At 51.0% G+C, this 17025-nt stretch overlaps 4 protein-coding genes across 11 annotated transcripts in view; 1 reads left to right on the top strand and 3 right to left on the bottom strand.

The window, feature by feature from the left end:
• Window positions 1-2106, top strand: part of GPSM1 (G protein signaling modulator 1) — a 110116-nt gene extending 108010 nt beyond the window's left edge. For all 5 annotated transcript variants that reach the window (XM_027687392.1, XM_027687391.1, XM_027687390.1 and 2 more), the window contains one exon: window positions 22-2106. In XM_027687392.1, coding sequence (XP_027543193.1) covers window positions 22-210 — 189 coding nt within the window. In that variant the 3' untranslated portion in view covers window positions 211-2106. The remainder of the gene's footprint in view (window positions 1-21) is intronic.
• Window positions 552-5650, bottom strand: LOC113969553. The gene is made up of 4 exons (XM_027687395.1): window positions 5445-5650; window positions 3705-3801; window positions 2689-3241; window positions 552-1469 (listed from the first exon to the last, which is right to left on the bottom strand). The coding sequence occupies exons 3-4, from the start codon at window positions 3153-3155 to the stop codon at window positions 992-994; spliced, it is 945 nt and encodes a 314-aa protein (XP_027543196.1). The 5' UTR covers window positions 3156-3241; window positions 3705-3801; window positions 5445-5650; the 3' UTR covers window positions 552-991.
• A 115-nt stretch (window positions 5651-5765) lies between these two features.
• On the bottom strand, window positions 5766-7337 carry DNLZ (DNL-type zinc finger; the record flags this gene model as incomplete). Its single annotated transcript, XM_027687932.1, has 3 exons — window positions 5766-6069; window positions 6724-6863; window positions 7239-7337. Coding segments are annotated over 3 exons (411 nt in total), but the record flags the coding sequence as incomplete, so codon positions are not given.
• Window positions 7338-7590: 253 nt separating this feature from the next.
• On the bottom strand, window positions 7591-17003 carry CARD9 (caspase recruitment domain family member 9). 4 transcript variants are annotated; one of them, XM_027687707.1, is made up of 14 exons: window positions 16259-17003; window positions 14326-14493; window positions 13963-14185; window positions 13428-13565; window positions 12732-13057; window positions 12157-12336; window positions 11819-11971; window positions 11456-11584; window positions 11147-11338; window positions 10576-10617; window positions 9939-9984; window positions 8924-8994; window positions 8351-8439; window positions 7591-8134 (listed from the first exon to the last, which is right to left on the bottom strand). In XM_027687707.1, exons 3-14 carry the CDS (start codon window positions 14144-14146, stop codon window positions 8038-8040), a joined length of 1647 nt encoding a protein of 548 aa, XP_027543508.1. In that variant the 5' UTR covers window positions 14147-14185; window positions 14326-14493; window positions 16259-17003; the 3' UTR covers window positions 7591-8037. The 4 variants fall into 4 exon arrangements, with proteins under 4 accessions (XP_027543508.1, XP_027543509.1, XP_027543507.1 ...); XM_027687708.1 differs by lacking the exon at window positions 16259-17003 and adding an exon at window positions 15208-15592; XM_027687706.1 differs by lacking the exon at window positions 14326-14493 and having other exon boundaries at window positions 8363-8439; window positions 11456-11581; window positions 11819-11968; window positions 16704-17003.
• Window positions 17004-17025: the final 22 nt, after the last annotated feature.

Raw genomic sequence — 17025 nt, 5'->3', positions numbered from 1 at the left:
CGCTCCTCTCCCCCCGTGCAGTCCTCCAGGATCGATGACCAGCGCTGTGCCCCCCCTGACTCCATCCCCCGGGGTCCCACCATGCCGGATGAAGACTTTTTCAGCCTCATCCAGCGTGTCCAGGCCAAGCGCATGGACGAGCAGCGGGTGGATTTGGCCTCGGCCCAGGAGGAGGCCGAGGAGGAGCAGCACAGGCCTGGTTCCAGCTAAGAACTGGGCTTTGGTCTGGGGGGGTTGTTTTGGTTTTATTTGGTTTGTTTTATTTTTTAAAGAAAAAAAATGTGAGTGGTTTCAAACCCGAGGGCTCCTGTGCTACCACAGACTTGTCCCAGGAGCCACCCCAGGGAGGTGGGAGCTGCACCCCCGTCCTGTTGCTACGGGAAGGCCCAATGGATATGGGGCACAATTTTTAAACAAGGGGTTTTTTTAGGACACACAGCCCCTGTAACACTGGGCACGAGGGAAGGCTTTGGCAGCCCCTTTGCTGATCACCTAAAAACCCAGGAACTTGTAGGAGCCCAGAGGGGGTAGTTAACTCCAGCCTTGATGTCTTTTATTTCCACAACACTTTTAATTAAATGGGGGAAGGGAAGAGCACCTTTTCCATTTTGAAGGCCTCCTGTACTGCCTGCATCACGAGGTGACACAAATGACTCCGGATCCTTCCCTGGAACGTCTTGCTCAGCTTTGTTCCTTCTACAGGAGAAAATAAGCCCAAGTCTGAGGCCACACCAGTCCTTTAAATCTTACCCCACCCCAGCTGCATCGTCATCCCACACACCTCAGAGTTTATTTTAGGTTTGCTGAGGACTCTGCAGAGCCCTGGACACCTCCCTGCTTCCCTAGCCCTGGGCAGAGCTGTCCTGGGACCTCTTGGGCAGGAGCAAAGCCTCGCTCACCCTGAGCTTTAGTGGGACTTGTTACCTCTGGAGCTCAGCCAGCTGTGCAGGCCCAGGGCAGGGGCTGTGCCTGGGAAGGGGAAGGTCTCTGCTCATGTGTTCAGCCCATGGCAAATGTGGGCAGCTCTGGTGCCACTGAGCCGAGGTCTCAGGCAGGTGAGGGTGCCTGAGGCAGAACCTGCGTGTGACAGGGACCCACTTCGACAGCCAGCAAAGCTTTCTGCCCACAGCTTGTCCTTCCTCCCTTCTGTGTCCAACAGCAGCTCGGGATAATGGCCCTTCAGCCTCCGTGTTTCTCCCCAAACCAGTGCTGAGCTGCTCCTGGCCCTGGCAGAGCTGCTCTGGGCAAGGCACCGTGGCTGTGCCCCACCCGGCTCCAATACCTGGAGCCTCAGGGGAGCCCCAGCCACATTTACTGTCATTCCTTCCCCTTTTGGACCAGTTGGAAAAGCTGGAGGAGAGGAGCAGGGACCTGACTTCAGGAGGTGCAGTATTTTCCCTTCGCTTGCCCAGAGACTATCTTGGACTTCAGAAACTGCAGCACCGAGTTGTGCCGAAGCAGCGACGTTCCTGTAGAGAATAAAATCAACACTTCCCGTTTGAAATGCGTGTGATGGAAACATTCCCAACCAGCAGCGAGATGTTTTTAGACCAGTGATGCTGCTCATGGGGCATTTTCCCTGCCTGCACTGACCACGTGGAGTGGTAGCTGCATTTTACCTGCTACCTGGGAGCACTCACCTGCTGCACGGACCACTGGGCCAAGGCTGGGCCTCCTTCCTGGGGCTGGGAAGAGTTCTGGAGAGGGGAGAGGAGGACCTGCCCAGCCACCTTTGTACCAGCCAAGCTGGCATTTGTAAAAGAGGAAAACATTGATGATGATGATGATGATGACCTGACCAGCTACAGGCTCGGGCCTGTGCAGCTCTCAGCCAGGTGGTGAACTGGAATCTGACCATTAAGCTTTCAGAGGTATTATATTGAGGTATTATTTGCCATATACTTGAATGTATGAGCTTATTTATTTTTTACATGTGCATTTGCTAATGTCATTTTAATGGGAAATTTCCAACCCACAGGTACTTGTTTTTTTTCTAAAAAATAATCTGCCAAATGGATTAATATATTAGAAATGAATACAGCTCAAGGGGAAGGGATGTGGGGGGGTTGTGCTTAATAAATATTTGTGTCTAAGCTTCAGTGCAAATACTCATTTCCATTATTTCTTGGCTGACAGCAGGGCTAATCCTGGCCCTTTGGAATGGGGGTGGGTGTGGGTGGGGGGGTCTCTGGTGACAGACACCCCACATGTTAACAAAAGGGTGTGTGCACCCACCTACACATCCCTTTGCACTGAGAGCACACAGATCTCTTGGAAGCAGCCCCTGTTCCAGCTCTGCCTGCCTTCCAGCATGGATGTGGCTGTGGAGGGAGGGTACAAAGCTCTGAGAACTCCCTGCCCAGAAGTTTCCAGGACGACAGGGCAGGCAGAGCAGCCCTGCATGGTGAGAAAAGACCCCTGGAAAAGGCCGAGGAAAGGCCAGGCCGTTCCTTTCAGGCCCTGCCCATCCCGGTGCCTCCCCGGCGCCTGGCCCAGAAGCTGTGCTCACCCCCAACAGCTGCCAGGGCACCAGGGCAGCGAGGGCACTGCACAGCCCTGGCACCAGCCCTCAGAGAGGACACTCACAGAGCAGCAGGCATGAGCAGGCTCTTGGACTGTGCTAGAAAACAGCCTTAGGAGCAGCAGAGTTTGAATGTGAGGATAAAGCCAAGTCCCAGCTGGTCTTCCCACGCCTGGCTAAGTCGTGCTGGCCACTGCCAGTCCTGAGCAAAGATCCAGGAAGAGCCATCCTCAGACCTCTGGGTGCCTCCATGCAGTAGTTCTGTGCCAGAAGTCTGTGTGTGCAGGCTCAGATTCCCAGGAGCAGATGCCATCCCTGTGGATGAGTGATGGGGTCTCACCTCCTGTCTCTCCATCCTCAGCGCTGGGGAAGGCAGCACACGCTGGCTTGTCTGGAGGCACTGGCTACAACTGAGTCTCCAGGGCAGCCCAGAGCCCGCAGTGGTGGCTGCTCTGCTGAACCCTTCCCTCTCCCACGCCCCCAGAGCTCGATCCCAAGCCGGGAAGAGCTCTCCGATGCTGACACCCGCTGGAAAGCCGCGGGATTGCCGGGGCCGTGCAGTGCTGCTGCTGCAGCTGTGGAGCGAGTTACTCGGACCAGAGGCTGTCCCTGGTGCTGGGCAGATCCTCTTCATGAAGAACTCTCAAAACCCAGCAGAAAGCAAGATCCTGCCCTCTCCTACTCAGCCGAGGCACTTGCAGGACAGGGCTGATGTCGGGCCTGGGGAGATTTTATCTTTTTTTACTGCCAAGTCACTTCAGGGCTGAGGCCCCACACTTCCCTCAGCCCTCCTCAGAGCCTCCTTGTGATGCTGCTCCAGCCCTCACCAATATTCCTCAGCTGGAAAGGCTCTCAGCCACTCACTCCCAACCCCACAGGACCCCATCTCAGCCCCCTTTACCACCCCTGGTCCCAGAACCCAGTGCCCCCCATTTGACAGACACTGCCCAGCACAGTCCTGCTCTGCTGGCCGAACACTGGCAGCACTACAGAGGCAGAAAATGAGGCAGTGTTTGCCCTGTTGCAGAAAAGCCCTTGTGGGACAGGATTCAGGAACAGGATCCATCCCTTAACCGCAGTGGAATGTGTCAAAGAATGTGCAAACAGCTTTGTTTGCTGCCCTGGGACTGCTGCTTTGCCCCCCTGGAAATCACCACCTCCCCTCTGTGTCCCAAAAACTTACCCTGGTCAGCTTTGCCTCCAGTCTCTCTCCTCTGCTCCTTCAGCCTGTCTCCTGTTCCACTGGGCCTTCACAGCACTTTTTCCCCATCCTGACACACCTCCAAGTTCAGGAGAAAAGCTGCTTCTCCCCACTCCTCATTTCTGGCTAAACCAAGCTCTGCTGGGCTCCCCCCAGACACATTTGTGTCGCCCTTCCAGACCAAACCCACTGCCCCAGGACACAACATTTTTCAGAAAAACCCACTTCAAACGGGAGCACAAAATTCCTTTTTTTTTTACCTGGAATCTCTTAGCAGCAAATTTTTTTTGTATTACTTGCAAACTCCCTCATGTGATGTTGGCCTGAACCTTCAGAGCAGCAGCAAGAACTGCTGCCCTCCCTGCTCAGAGCTGGGGGCTGCAGAGGCACAAGGTGCCAGAGGACAGTGGGACAAGGAAAGACTAAAATACAGGAATGGCCAACACAGGTTTTGCTACATTTTTTACTATAACACAGCAAAAACTAGCACCACCTTCCTGTAGCTGGAGCACAGTAAACAGGTAAGAAAGGTAAGGAAAACAGCCAAAAAAAGCCAGGTTGTAAATGAGTTGTTTCCAAGGCAACACAGATCCTGCAACAGCTGCTCTGTTCCACCCCATCAAAGGCATCAGCACCATGGAAGCAGAATGCTGATTCTCAGATTAAAGGTAATAAAATAAGCACTTTTCTAGCAGTGCTAATAGGTGCCAACAGCTCAGCACAGGGTGAGCACACAGCAGTGCTCTGAGATGCAAGGTTCCTGTTTCTCAACACTGGATCTCTCCAGCAGCTGTTGTTTCAGGGAGAGCTGTATTTCACCAGGGTCTGAGCACACACGAGCTGGCTGGTGAAGGTCCTGCCCCTGTTTCATCACTCTGAACTGACACACCAACAGCAACATGACAATTTTCCTGTTGCTCTGACCCAATAATTACAATGCAACACGTATAAAATTGCTATGAACACTTCTGATGAAGTAAATTCATTAATGCACACAATGCCCTCACTGAATCCTTGGCTGATTAAGGACCATGAGCAGCTGGACAAGACTGGCTGAGAGAAAGGGGTTTGCTCAGCCCCAGACACAAAGGCCAAGAGGGGTTTTACTGCCTTCTGGGATCCAAAGAGGTCGTGGGATCTCCAACCTCAGATACCTTGAACATCCTCCTTTAACAAGGGGGTTGGACTAGAAACCTCCAGAGAGCTCTTTCACCCTAAATAAGTCTTTCATTGCAAGTTCAAAACCATAACAAAGCCCTACAGAGGAAACAAGCCCTAACAAAGTCCAACATGATCACCTCACTGCCTGATCCACCACTACCCGAGTGCTGCAAACACCTGCATTTGTCATTAATTACTTTTTTTCTTCTTACTAATCTTAATATGCATCAGTAGAACTAAAAAGCCCCTCAGTATCTTCCAGTGAACTCTAAGGTAACTTTCTGGGTGCTCTACTTTTCCCCAGTGTGCTCCACAACTACTAGTTTTGCCTTCACATCCATCCTCCCCCTCCCCAACAAGGAGCTGCAAAACCCTCATGCCCAAGTGGGATCCCTGAGTGTGGGGGCTGATGCTGTAACCCCAAAATACAGAACTTTCAGCCCTGACACCGGGGGCACAGCAACAAAACTCTGGAAGATGGCAAAGGACAGATAAAAGCAGCAAGAGCTGGTGATCTGACCCTCCTGTGGGACTATTTTGGCTTTGGAATTTGGGACTCACCTCCTCAGGTGGTATCGATTGCCCCTCTGCTCAAATGCCATGGGATGCACCTCCAAGAGCTCTGCAACACCTGGGAAGGGCAGGGGACATCCCTGAAACCTCCAGCTCCAGCTGCACCTTGTTAGGCCAAAATCACACAGACAGAGAATTTCTGGCTGCTTTCTGAGCAGGGAACAAAGCTGGGCTCTGGGCACTGCTGGAGCACTGAAAACAGCCTCAAAGTCAGCAAAACAAGTACCAGGAAAAATACCTACGCCACCTCTAAAGCCATCAGCCTGATCAAAGGCAAAGTTACACAAGACAAAGACACACGACAGAGAAAAACCCACACCCGAGTTTATTTTAAATACAGGCTGTGAAAATCAGGGAATGAAGGTGAAGAGTCTCTTGGCACCAGCAGGACAACCCAAATCCCACGTGTCAGGTCTGTCCCACAGGTCACAGCCCCATGTGTCAGGTCTGTCCCTTGCTGCCAGGCTCTGGGGGGGCTTCCTTGCTGTCCCCCTCTGCCAGTTGACCTTGGGACTCGGGCTCTGCTGAGCTTTCCAGCAGCAATTCCAGACCTTCCTCACCAGCCACACGTCTCACCTTCTCCCCTTTGGCTGCCAGGATCTCCTCGATATTCCTGGACAGCGATTTGAGAACCGACAGTGACACCACAGCAAAGGCCCAGCACAGCCAAGCACAAGTTCCCTGCTCCACTCTGCCCTCAATATTGACACCACGCAGTGAATCACAAGAGCATCACCGTGGGATTCCTCCATAAAGAGTTTGGGAAGCAGAGAAAACCGCCCAAACCTTCTGGGACTATTTTTATCCACTGTGATCAATAATTTAGCAATTACAGCTAAACAGAAGCTTTTAAAGGTATCTCAGGAAGTTAGAAATCACTGAAATTCCACAGCAGATGAATCTACATGCTTGAGACACTTATCCAGGGAAACCCAGCCACGATGTGGTAAAGCCTGAGGGGAACAGAACCCCACAGGCAGCAATTCACCTGCTGCCACCAATAAGGATCCCTGTGCACCCCACAGCTTCTGCTGCAGCTTCACACCATTTATTTGGATCCTAGACAGTGCCAGTCAAATTACAGGTGACATAAAACCGACTCTGTGTGCTTTAAGGAACTGGATGCGACAGAATTACACCCTGCAAAAACTCCTGTCTTTTTGCCTGAGCCACATTTTAAAAGCATCACAGAAATAACGTAGGAGCTCAAGGAGGGTCCGGCTGCACCCCTGAGCAGGGGCTGAGCAAGATCCCTCGGCACACCCACCTCTTTCCCTGCAGGTCGGAGAACCAGCCCAGGTTGTCGGCGATGACGTGGTGGTTCCCGCAGCCGGGGCAGGTCACGATCACCACCCCGCGGTGGTAGGCGGTCTTCGAGATGGATTTGGACGAGCGCGTCTGGCACACCTGGGAAACAAAGCGGATTTTGTGAGCGCGGAAACTGCAGCTCCTGGGCCTTTAGGACAAACCCGCTTGATGCGATTAAAACTTTCTCTCCCCCTCCGTCACCTCGAACTACCCCAAGCGGCTCGATGCCGTGAGCTCAGCCCAGCACAAAGGCCGGGCGGGGTTTCACTGCTCTCTGTGCCTCCCTGAGGAGGGGGGATACTCATCAGACACCAAACATTCTCCTCGCACAACGGGGTGGGACTGGAAACCTCCAGACGGCTCCTCCAGCCCGAGTTAGTCTTTGACTGCAGGTTTAGAACCACAAGCAAGCAGCTACACCGGGAGCCCCCTCCAGCTCTGTCCCCCTGTCCCTCACAGCCCTCCCTCGCCCACCTTGCAGGTGTACACCAGGCGATAGTGCTTAGCTGGCGGCGGCCCCGGGGCGGTGCAGGCCGGGCGACACGGGACCCAACGCGGCCCAGGGGCGGTGCAGAGCGGGCGGGCCGGACCCCAGGGCGGCCCCGGGGCGGTGCAGAGCGGGCGGTGAGGAGGCGGCGGCGCGGCCCCGGGTCCGGGCGGGGGGCGGCGGGGCCGCCATGGCGGCGCCTCCCGGGGCAGAGCCCTCAGCGCGGCCCGCGCCACGCGCCGCATCGCACCACGCGTGCGCGCCGGGGGGCGGGGGCTGAAGCGCCGGCGGCCATGTTGGATTCGGGCAGCGCCAGGGACCCGCCTTCAATTAACTCTTTAATTAACCGGCAGCTCAGCCCCGGGCACTGTTGCACACGCAGATATTTCATCGTGTTTATTAACCTATAAGAGAGATGGACGAGGGCGTGTCAGAGGCAAACAACAGTGTCCCGTTACACAGAATCAACGAGGTTGGAAAAGACCTCTGAGATCACGGAGTCCAACCTTTGGCACGCGTTAGCCTTTCGCGCGTTAACTTTTCATGAATGTTGGGTTGGATGGTCTTAAAATCTAAATAGTCCATGCAGAGTGAAAGTCAGAGGCACAGCCACCCCAGCACAGGCTGGGTTTTCCTCACGGGTTGGTTCCTGCACTCAGGAGCCCTCAATGCCAGTGTTGTCCCTCCTTCAGGGGCTGATGGTGTCCCTGTTTTCGTCTCTCAGGAGACCTCGGTGTCCCTGTTGTCCCTCATTCCAGAGCCCTCAGTGTCCCCGTTGTTTCTCCCTCAGGAGCCCTCGGTGTCGGTGTTGTCGCTGCCCGTGGTGTTCTCCCAGTCGGCCTCATGGTGCCGGTCCTTTGGCACCCTCCTCATGGCTCTTTTTCTGAAAAACAAGACCGGACGTATCATTCTTAGAAGGTGTTTTCTGCAAACAAGCAGCATTTCAATGCTTTGGGGAGGTTTAGTATGTATTGGTCCATTTTGTGTTTAATTTTATGCCCTCCATGAATCAAGTTCGGGGGCAGGGGACAGGCAGGAAAGAGGAAACACAAGATAATAAGTTAAGCCACACAGTTATGTCTAGGTTAGTCCTGCTTACTGCAGCCCAGACCTTCGGTAGCGCTCAAAGCAGTCCTTCATCCTCTTCCTCTCCTTTTCTGCCAGTTCCTCGTTGGCCAGGCCACACTCCTTGAATTAAAAAATAAATTAAAAAAAATTAACTGGATTCCTCCAAACATCAGGTCATTGTTAGCACCACGTAGCTGCCTGCAGAATGAAGTACAGTAGGTTCATTTCTGGGCTGTCTCTAGTAGTGTGTGTGCAGGATGGGAATACCTCTGCTTCACAGAGTTTTAGCATATTTATTCCCTCACATTTGTAAATTTGGGATTCTGTTTCCTTTACAAACAGTAATGCTGCAATCAATTAAACTGGAAAACGTCCACACCCAGAAATGAAGGATAGAAAGTAATTAGGAGAAGTTTCTATGCACAAATGGAGAAATAACCAGAAGTGTTCTGCTGCTCAGAGCTCACCCTTTTCGGAGGGTGAATTCTGCACTAAGTGCTCAGATTTTGGAAAAGCTGACATGCTTCTCAAACCTGGTAAATCCATCATTAATGAGAACATTAAAGACCACAAACCCCAGGAGAGCCCATGAAGATTCTCTTACACTGAGTGACTTTGGGGGCAGATTGTCCTCTCCAGGGCTGAGCTGCTGGTTTGGTCCTTCAGGGCAATCTTCTGAGAGATGGAAAAATCACACCTTTAGTCAGAGTTGCCATTGTGAAGTAACTTCTCCCTCCACCAGTTCTTCAAACAGAACAGTTGTGATGTAACTGCACAGAGACCTCAGCAGAACTGAAACCAAGCCCAAAATGCCAGGATTTGATCCTGTGATCAGTGCAGAGTCACTTCTCATTTTACTTGAGCCCTGAGTCTTGCTCAGATGGTGGAGTTCCCCAGTTTCTGCTTATGCAGGAGCAAAACAAACCTTTACCAAGCAGCACCTCTGCTCAGCATCATTAAAAAAATAATACTCATGTTAGAGGTCACTATGAGAAACATGTTAATTATTATTTTAACAGTAATTTATCCGTTCCTCAAGTTATGCATATCAAGGCACTTCACATCAGACCATATTTTGGTGAAACTCCTTATGTAGTGACCAGATGTCATGATATATATTTTTGAACTGAGCGAGGCAGAATAATAAAAAAAATCTTTTTGGATCAGTGTTGTTCAGCTTTTGTGAAAAATCTCCCCTCTCAATGAATCAACAGATCATTTAGATCTTCCAGGAGATCAAACCAGAAAATTTCTTCTACTGTGCCAGTTTTCTCCCTTTCTCAACCTGTTTCAAAAGAGATTTTCAAGTTCTAAGAGGAGCCTATTCATTCCTTTCCACACTGCTGAATCATTTCCACTGGGGATGCCACAGAAACAGAACCAGTGACAGCACTCACCACCTGGTTCTGCTTTTGGGAAAACAACCTGCTACATAAAAGGGAAGAGGGGAGGGAAGAATCCCTGGAGAAAGCCACACGGTCCAGCTGAAGTGGAAGGATGTTTGTTCTGCTCTGTGACCAGCTAAAAATAAAACCCAGAAATGTCTTTTCATTTCCCTTTGAAAGACTGGACCATTCTCTCCAGAATTCTGCCCAGTGTTCTCCCAAGTAAAGCCTTACTTTTAGTGGGCTGTGCATCTTCATCCAGGTGGCTGTGAAGGGTGAGCTGTGGGACAGAAAGAGAGGGAGAATGTGAGAACTGCCCCTCAGTCTGCAGGAAGAGATCCAGGAATATAAGAAACTGGACATGCTTAGAACCAGCCTTTCCCTGGTGCACCTTGCTGTCAGCAAAGAGCAGACCCAGCCAGGAGCTACAGATTTACTCATGGATTTGTCCTCCATGAATAGGATAATGAGCTCCTTTGGCCTCCAGACAACATGACAGTGACAATCACTCCTACTCTGATGTTATGAACTAAGTGAAACTCTTTACTACAGATGTCCCCAGGGCAAGACTTATTTTTGCCTGTTCTCACACAAGAGAGACAATTAGAAGCAATTCCAAATCATTCAATGCCCCTGATTTGTTTAAACTCAGCAAATCTTGCTGACTAATGCCATAACTGTGTCCTACACTGAGAATCCTCAGGACACAGGGAGATTCTGTCACTGTTTGGCTGCCTCTGTACTTTTTCATGTCATGAAAGGAGCCTGAGCCATGGATTGGGAACTGCTGATACTTGGGGAGCTGAGCACAAGTGAGGAATATGAAACCATCCCAAAAGAAAGTGAAAGGTAAACAAGGCACCCTACTCACTTCCTGGGAATCTCGGGAGGAGGTATCATCCAGGTCAGAGGTCTGAAACAAAACCAGTAGAAATTAATCATTTCTCACAAGCAAGGAAGTGGCAGCAAGGGAACATAGAGGAGACTAAGAGCTCCAAAAAACAGAGAAGTGTGGAATTCCTGCCTCCTACACTCCTGTTTGGTCACTTGGAGAAAGCACACAAGATGCCATATTAATTAAAAGCCCCTGTATATCTAATTTAATTCCAGAAAGTTTAGCTTCCCATTCCATCCAAATGGCTCACACAAAGTCTCTAAACAGAGTTCACTCTTTGATGGTTGAGGATCCCCCCTCATCACCTTTGGACATGTTCTAAACACAACCACAGCATCAGCCCACCTTATCCATGCCTGGAACTAAGGTCAGGTCATAGGAACCATCATGTCTTTCATTGTCTAAACTCAGCATTTGGTTTTAATTAATTTTGATGGTTCCCCAGGCAGGTGGTCCCTGGAGCTGTCCAGGTGCAAAGGCCTCGGAACAGCCACACTCTGGCCCCACACTCAGCTTCCCAATCCCATCCCAGGGATCACAGTCCTACCGGGGTGGGCAGCTCCAGTTGCAACCTTTTCAGCTTGGCCTCAGTGGCCAGCAGCTGGCTCTCCTTCTGGAAGAGCTGCAGCTGCATCTCGTCACACCTCTCCCCCAGCTCCCGGATCTGCTTGCGGTGAGCGTCCCTCTCCACCAGGTTCTTGGAGTACTGCATGTGGAACTGCTCCCGGGTCAGGAGAGCCTGGGGAGAGGGACAACACGTGCCATGTCACACAGCAGCAGAGTCAGGGTTACACATCTGCCCACTTCAGGCAGCAGAGAAGGGATGAGCAGCATTCCATGAGGAATGTTCTATCACCTGGTCTCTTTCTGCAGCCACTTCCTCCATCTGCTGCAGAACAGCTTCGATCCGTTTCTTGTACATCTGGGAGTCCTTCCTCAGGGATGTGCACTGCAGCTCAAGCATCTCTTTTTCCTCTGCATACTGCTGAGACAAGGTCAAAAAGCACCTGAGCCAGACTGGCACCACTCCCACTCTGTGTCACAGATTGCTCTGGCCAGACCTCCACAGCCTGAGCCATCACCTGCACACAGAGTGCTAAAATACAGATACTACAGTAGGATTGCTCCTGAGCAGCTGCTCTGCTCCACAGGCAAGAGGTGCTTCACCTGCCTGTCTCCCAGCAGGGCCCTGAGGAGGAGTTTGCCCTGCAGCACCTACTTTGTCCTGGAGGGCCCTGGCTCGGCGCAGCTCCTTGCGCAGGCTGTAAATGGTGTCCACCAGCTCCCGCCGTTCATCCAGAATCTGCTTGCAGTCACTCTCCAGAGTCTCCTTGGAGAGGCTCTTCTCCAAATTCTGTTCCCTGGCAACCTGCTGGACAAAGAAAAAAGTGAGGTACAGCCAGCACCTGACTCCATATCAACTGTCCCAGCCCCAGTGCTCTATTTGACTTGGGAGAACAAGCTCACAGCTGACCCACAGAATATGCAGCCTTATCACTTCCCTGGCTGCTACAAGTAACCACTTCTCACAAATCCATATCCAACCAGCCCACCAACCTGGAGAGTGTTCTCGAGCTCCTGGTTCTTGGCCAAGAGCAGCTCCTTCTCCTGCTGGATCTCCCACACCACCTCATGGCTGGGGCGCTGCTCTATGGCGTGTTTGAGCTTCATGGTGTGCTTTCTCTCCAGCTTGCAGTCATCCTCAGCCTTCATGAGGCTGTGCTTCAAGTGGTCAATCTGTGAGAAGGTTCAGAGCTCATCAGGAACACGGGGAAAACTCTGGCCTGCAAAAGCAGCTCTCGCTCCGTTCCCCAGACAAACACAGGGCAAGTTTTTCCCCACTCTGTTTTCCTCAGGAGGTTTGGTGCTCTGGGGACCAGAGTCCTGCCTGTGTGTTAACAGATCCATGTTGTTCCTGTGCTGCCTTTGTGAGAGCAGAGGGAAAGGCTGTTAATATTTCACAGCACAACTTGTAGAACATGGGCCTACAGGGCTGAGCCAGAGACCACCAAGTCATGCTGTTTGCTAGAGAAGATGCTCAGTGCTTCATGCTGGGCAAAGACAAGTCAGGTGCTCAGCCCAGCCTTCCAGGGGTCAGATAAGAAGGGGGAAGCTGGAGACATGTGACTGACCTCTAGGATCAGGTCCCTGTTCTTCATGAGGGCCGTGCTCTTCTCCTCGCTCTGCTTGGCGTAGCTCATGGCCAGGTTGTAGTTCTCATCCTTGCACTTCTTCAGCTCCCTGCTCAGGCTGTCCCTCTCCTCCTTCATCCTCTGGGCCCGCTCCTGGTGCTTTCGGAGCAGGCTGTCCCTCACCCACATCTCCCTGATGGTGTCCTCCTTGCTGTGCAGCCACACCGTGAGCTCCTGGGCCCTGCGCCGCTCCTCCTGCACCGCGCTCTGCAGCTTCATGATCTCGTTCATCAGCACCTGGCTCAGGCCCGATTCCCCAGCGGTGTCTGTTTGAGGGGCAGGAGTCAGCCCCTGCTGTCCTGGCTGCTCCCAGGACACACACACACAGCTCAGCTTCCCCCCACTTCCCACTGCAGCTCGGGATCAGCCCATGCCAACCCTGAACTTGTGGGATCAAGTCATCCCCGCTGCTTCCCCCTGCTCTGTGCCCTCCTGCACCACAGTGCCACTGACAGAACAGGCAGAAAGAATTGATCCCTCTCCTTCCTTCTCCACCCTCCCCCCAGTCCAGCCTGTGACATCAGGGCTGTTCTTCCCAGAACCCTCCCAAAGCACACAGGGAGCAAGGCAGGGAGTGCTCCCGACTCTGCACAGCAACACCAAATGAAGAGCTGTTTTTGAGGACACAAACAGTACCTATAATCATAGAGAAAACCCTGCTGGGCTCCTTGCCAGTTATTTTCTTATACAGCTGTGGATAATAAAGCTCAAGGCTCTCCATAAAGGCCTCAAAGCCCTTGTGTCCTGTTCGCTGAAGAATGTCCAGAAGAACACCTGCAAGAATGGCAACAGGACATTCTGTTCAGTTATTCATCTCTTCACCTATTTCTAACATCACAAAAAATGGCTCCACATTCTCCACATACAGAAGTCCCTGGGATTAAATCATAGAATCACAGAATCAGGTTGAAAAAGAGCTCTGAGATTATTAAGTCCAATTTATGACCAAACACCACCTTGTCAACTAGACCATGGCAACGAGTCTTTCCTTAAACACCTCCAGGGATGGTGACACCACCACCTCCCTGGGCAGCCCTTCCAGTGCCTAATTCCCCAGAAAATCCTAAACCAATTGCCCAGTGACGAAACAAAAGCATTTTAACTGTTCCAATCTGCTCCCAGCAGAGCACAGGAGCATCCAGGGAGCCAAAGGCTGCCCTCAGCCACCCACCTGCCTTCCGTTTGCGCATGACCAGGCTGGGGTCGTTGAGGACCTGCTCCTCATCGTCAGGGCTGAGCACTTTGCACTGCCGCAGATAGGGGGTTATCCGGGAAGGGTCGATCACGGAGATCAGCTTCACTCGGAAGTTCTCCAGGTTATTCCAGCAGATCTCATCGTTATCTTCCTCCAACATGTCAGCGGTGAGAAGTGTCAGTGAGCAGCGCTGTCCTGCCTGGAAAACAACCCCCAGAAAACAAGCAAACAGACTCAGCCTCCTGGAGTGTGCTGGAAAAGCCAAGGATGTTCACAGACTGAGAACGGAAAAGTGTCTTTTAGACACAGGAGCACATCTGCCATGTGCTGGCAAATCACCTGTGGAACAGTCACACCTCACACAAAGGGAAGTCCCAGAGTGGGGGCAGCAGCAGCTGAGGGTGGTGCCAGTGCTGCTGCCACAGTTGGGGAGAAATTCTGAGAAAACAGAAGTCACCAAAGCTCGATGAACCTCCTTCCAAGCAGCTGAGCAGCTCCCAGAGTTCACTGCAACAGGAAAGTAAAACTATTTAGCAACAGACTTAGTGCAGACAGGCAAGTCATTGAGAGCCCTGTGAACAGAGGAAAATCCAGCCAACTCTAGATTCCCAACAGCTATCCAAAGAAAGTGCTGTCAAGTCTCACTAACAAACATCACCCTGGTGCTCAGCTATGCTTAGAATTAAATCTTTAATCCCCATAAGCAACACAAAAAGAGTGGGATACAACACAGGATAAGATGATGGCAAAAAGTGAAAACACCTTTAAAACTCTCCTAATAAGCTGTTGCCTCTGCTTTACAAACAGTTCACACCTCCTTCTCCATTCCCCAGCATTTGAGATCCCTGAATTCTGTCAGACACCAAGTCTGACACCCACAAAAGGCTCTGTGAAACCCCCCAGTGGTAACAGCCTTTACTGAGTTCACCTCTCATCATACAAAAGGTGTTCTTCTGCATGTTGTGCCTTATCCATACACAGAGCTGTCCATGATTTCCACTGTACACACAGAGGTGAAGATCAGCACCAGGAAGCCCTGAGGTCACCTGCCTCCCACATCCCAGCTCACAGATCCCACCTCTGCAGCTTCAGCAATTTATGGTCACAAACACCAGATTACAAGAGATGCACTTCCCTGTTGCTAAACCCATTGTTGCCTCAGAGCTGTAAAATATATTTTTTCCCCATTAACATAAACCATTCTGTATTACACGGACCAACCTGAGCCTGTGCAGTCACAAAAATCTCCTTGTTTCCCCTCCTGTGTCCTGGCTCTGAGAAAACGTGTCTTGGGTGCAGCCTCCCTTTATATTCTGGCCAGAGCAAAGATCATTCCAGGAGCAAAATTAGTTTGAGAAAAGGGGAAACTACTCAGCCGTACTCTAAGACGGGAAATGGAAGGGGAAAAAAAGAGATAAATAAAAAAAGGGGAAGCCAGAATGGGTGTTGGGGAGGAGAAAGATGGTAGTGGCATCGTGAGTCAGCAGCAATACACACACAGTGATTTTGGACTCATTCTGGCTTGGTTTTCCATTTGCCCCACTGAACTACCTGCTAGGGTCCAGAAAGTTTCCTTGTGTAGTGGTCAGAAAGGCTGAAAAAAGACAAAGAACAAAAGTCACAGGCATGGATCTGTGCAGCTGATTTCAGGGGATTAAAACCAGCCACAAAATTAGAGGCTCTTCAAAGGCCTTCCTTCCAGCTGTTAACATCTCTGTCCAGGAAAGCAGGTGGCAGCAAGGACTCGCTCTTGGTTTAGAGTTCTGCTGAAAAGGATGATTTCCATAATGATGCCTCTAATTTTGGATGTCCTTAAGCTTCAAGCATAATTATGACAACTCGGTACTTTGAGGGGAAAGGGAGTGAAGCCTCGGCAAAGCGAGGAACGTAACCCACGACTCCCAAATTACAGCCTGTGGCTCTAACAGCAATTAAAGGAGCAGCACAGAAAGCAGCATAGAAGCAGTTGAGCATCAACACAAGACCTGTGCCTGCCTCCCCCACTTCCCACAGTCCTGGAGATGCAGCTGAGACAAGGACTCTGTTCAAGAGTCTGTTAAAAAAGCCTGGAGAACACACAGGCTCCGATGCCATGGCAGCATGACACATGTTCCCATTAGCTTCCCACTCCACTCTTTGTTCTGCTTTCTCAGTTTGTGGAGAGTTTTTCCATGTTATCATTAGGAGTGGGGCAGAGATGCTCAGAGATTCTTGCAGCCTGTGACTCTTGGTAGGCATTAAATTAGCTTTACATTAAAAAAAGGTACAGTACCTGTGTCAGCTGTGCCCTTGCTGAAGGCAATCAGTGGCTGCTAATTGACCAATCTAACCCTGGGAGGTTTTGTTCTATAGTGACAGGTCAGTTTAATCCTGAAAAAGGACAAAGACAGCTGCTTCTTGAACAGTTTTTCCACAAACAGTTTACAAGGGCACCTCCTGAGCAGCATTTACAGAGGACAACAGTCATTTAGAGCACAGATCACCATAACAGCCTGTGAACAGCACCCAGAACTGCTTCTGACCCAGACGAATTTCTTGGAAAAGTGTTATCTAGACTGGCTTATGGAAAATAGAGTACACTGCAAGAGGAAAGCCATTCCACAATCATTCCAACTGCTCCAGAATGTCTTGACACCGAATTACAGCAGCATTGGCACCCACTGTCCCCCTGACCCCAGCTCTGCCTGAAGGGCCCTTGTAGAAGAGTTGGAACTCACAGAACTCATCACCACACTCAGGGGAAGCTCAGTCAGTGCAGTGACACGAAGCTTTCTGCAGCATTTTCCATCTAGATTTTATCAGCTTTGCCTCAGCTAACCTTGCACCTCTCTGGGAGACAGAAATTGCTGGTTTATAAATGAAGAAACAAGTTGTTGTTAAGTGATTTGCTGATGTCTCTACAGGGCAGGCTGTGGAAGAATCAAGAAAGAATCCAAGCTGAATTCAATCCTTTTTAGCCACATGAATATTCATTTTCCACATTCTCCCTGGTTTTCATGCAGCTTGCAAACTTCATTTTTCTCATTAGCAATCACACTC

This window comes from Neopelma chrysocephalum, unplaced genomic scaffold (genome assembly GCF_003984885.1).
Source record: "Neopelma chrysocephalum unplaced genomic scaffold, ASM398488v2 Primary Assembly neopelma1_74, whole genome shotgun sequence".
Lineage (NCBI taxonomy): Eukaryota > Metazoa > Chordata > Aves > Passeriformes > Pipridae > Neopelma > Neopelma chrysocephalum.
The sequence above is the reverse complement of the archived record's forward strand: the minus strand, read 5'-3'. Positions and strand labels throughout refer to the sequence as shown.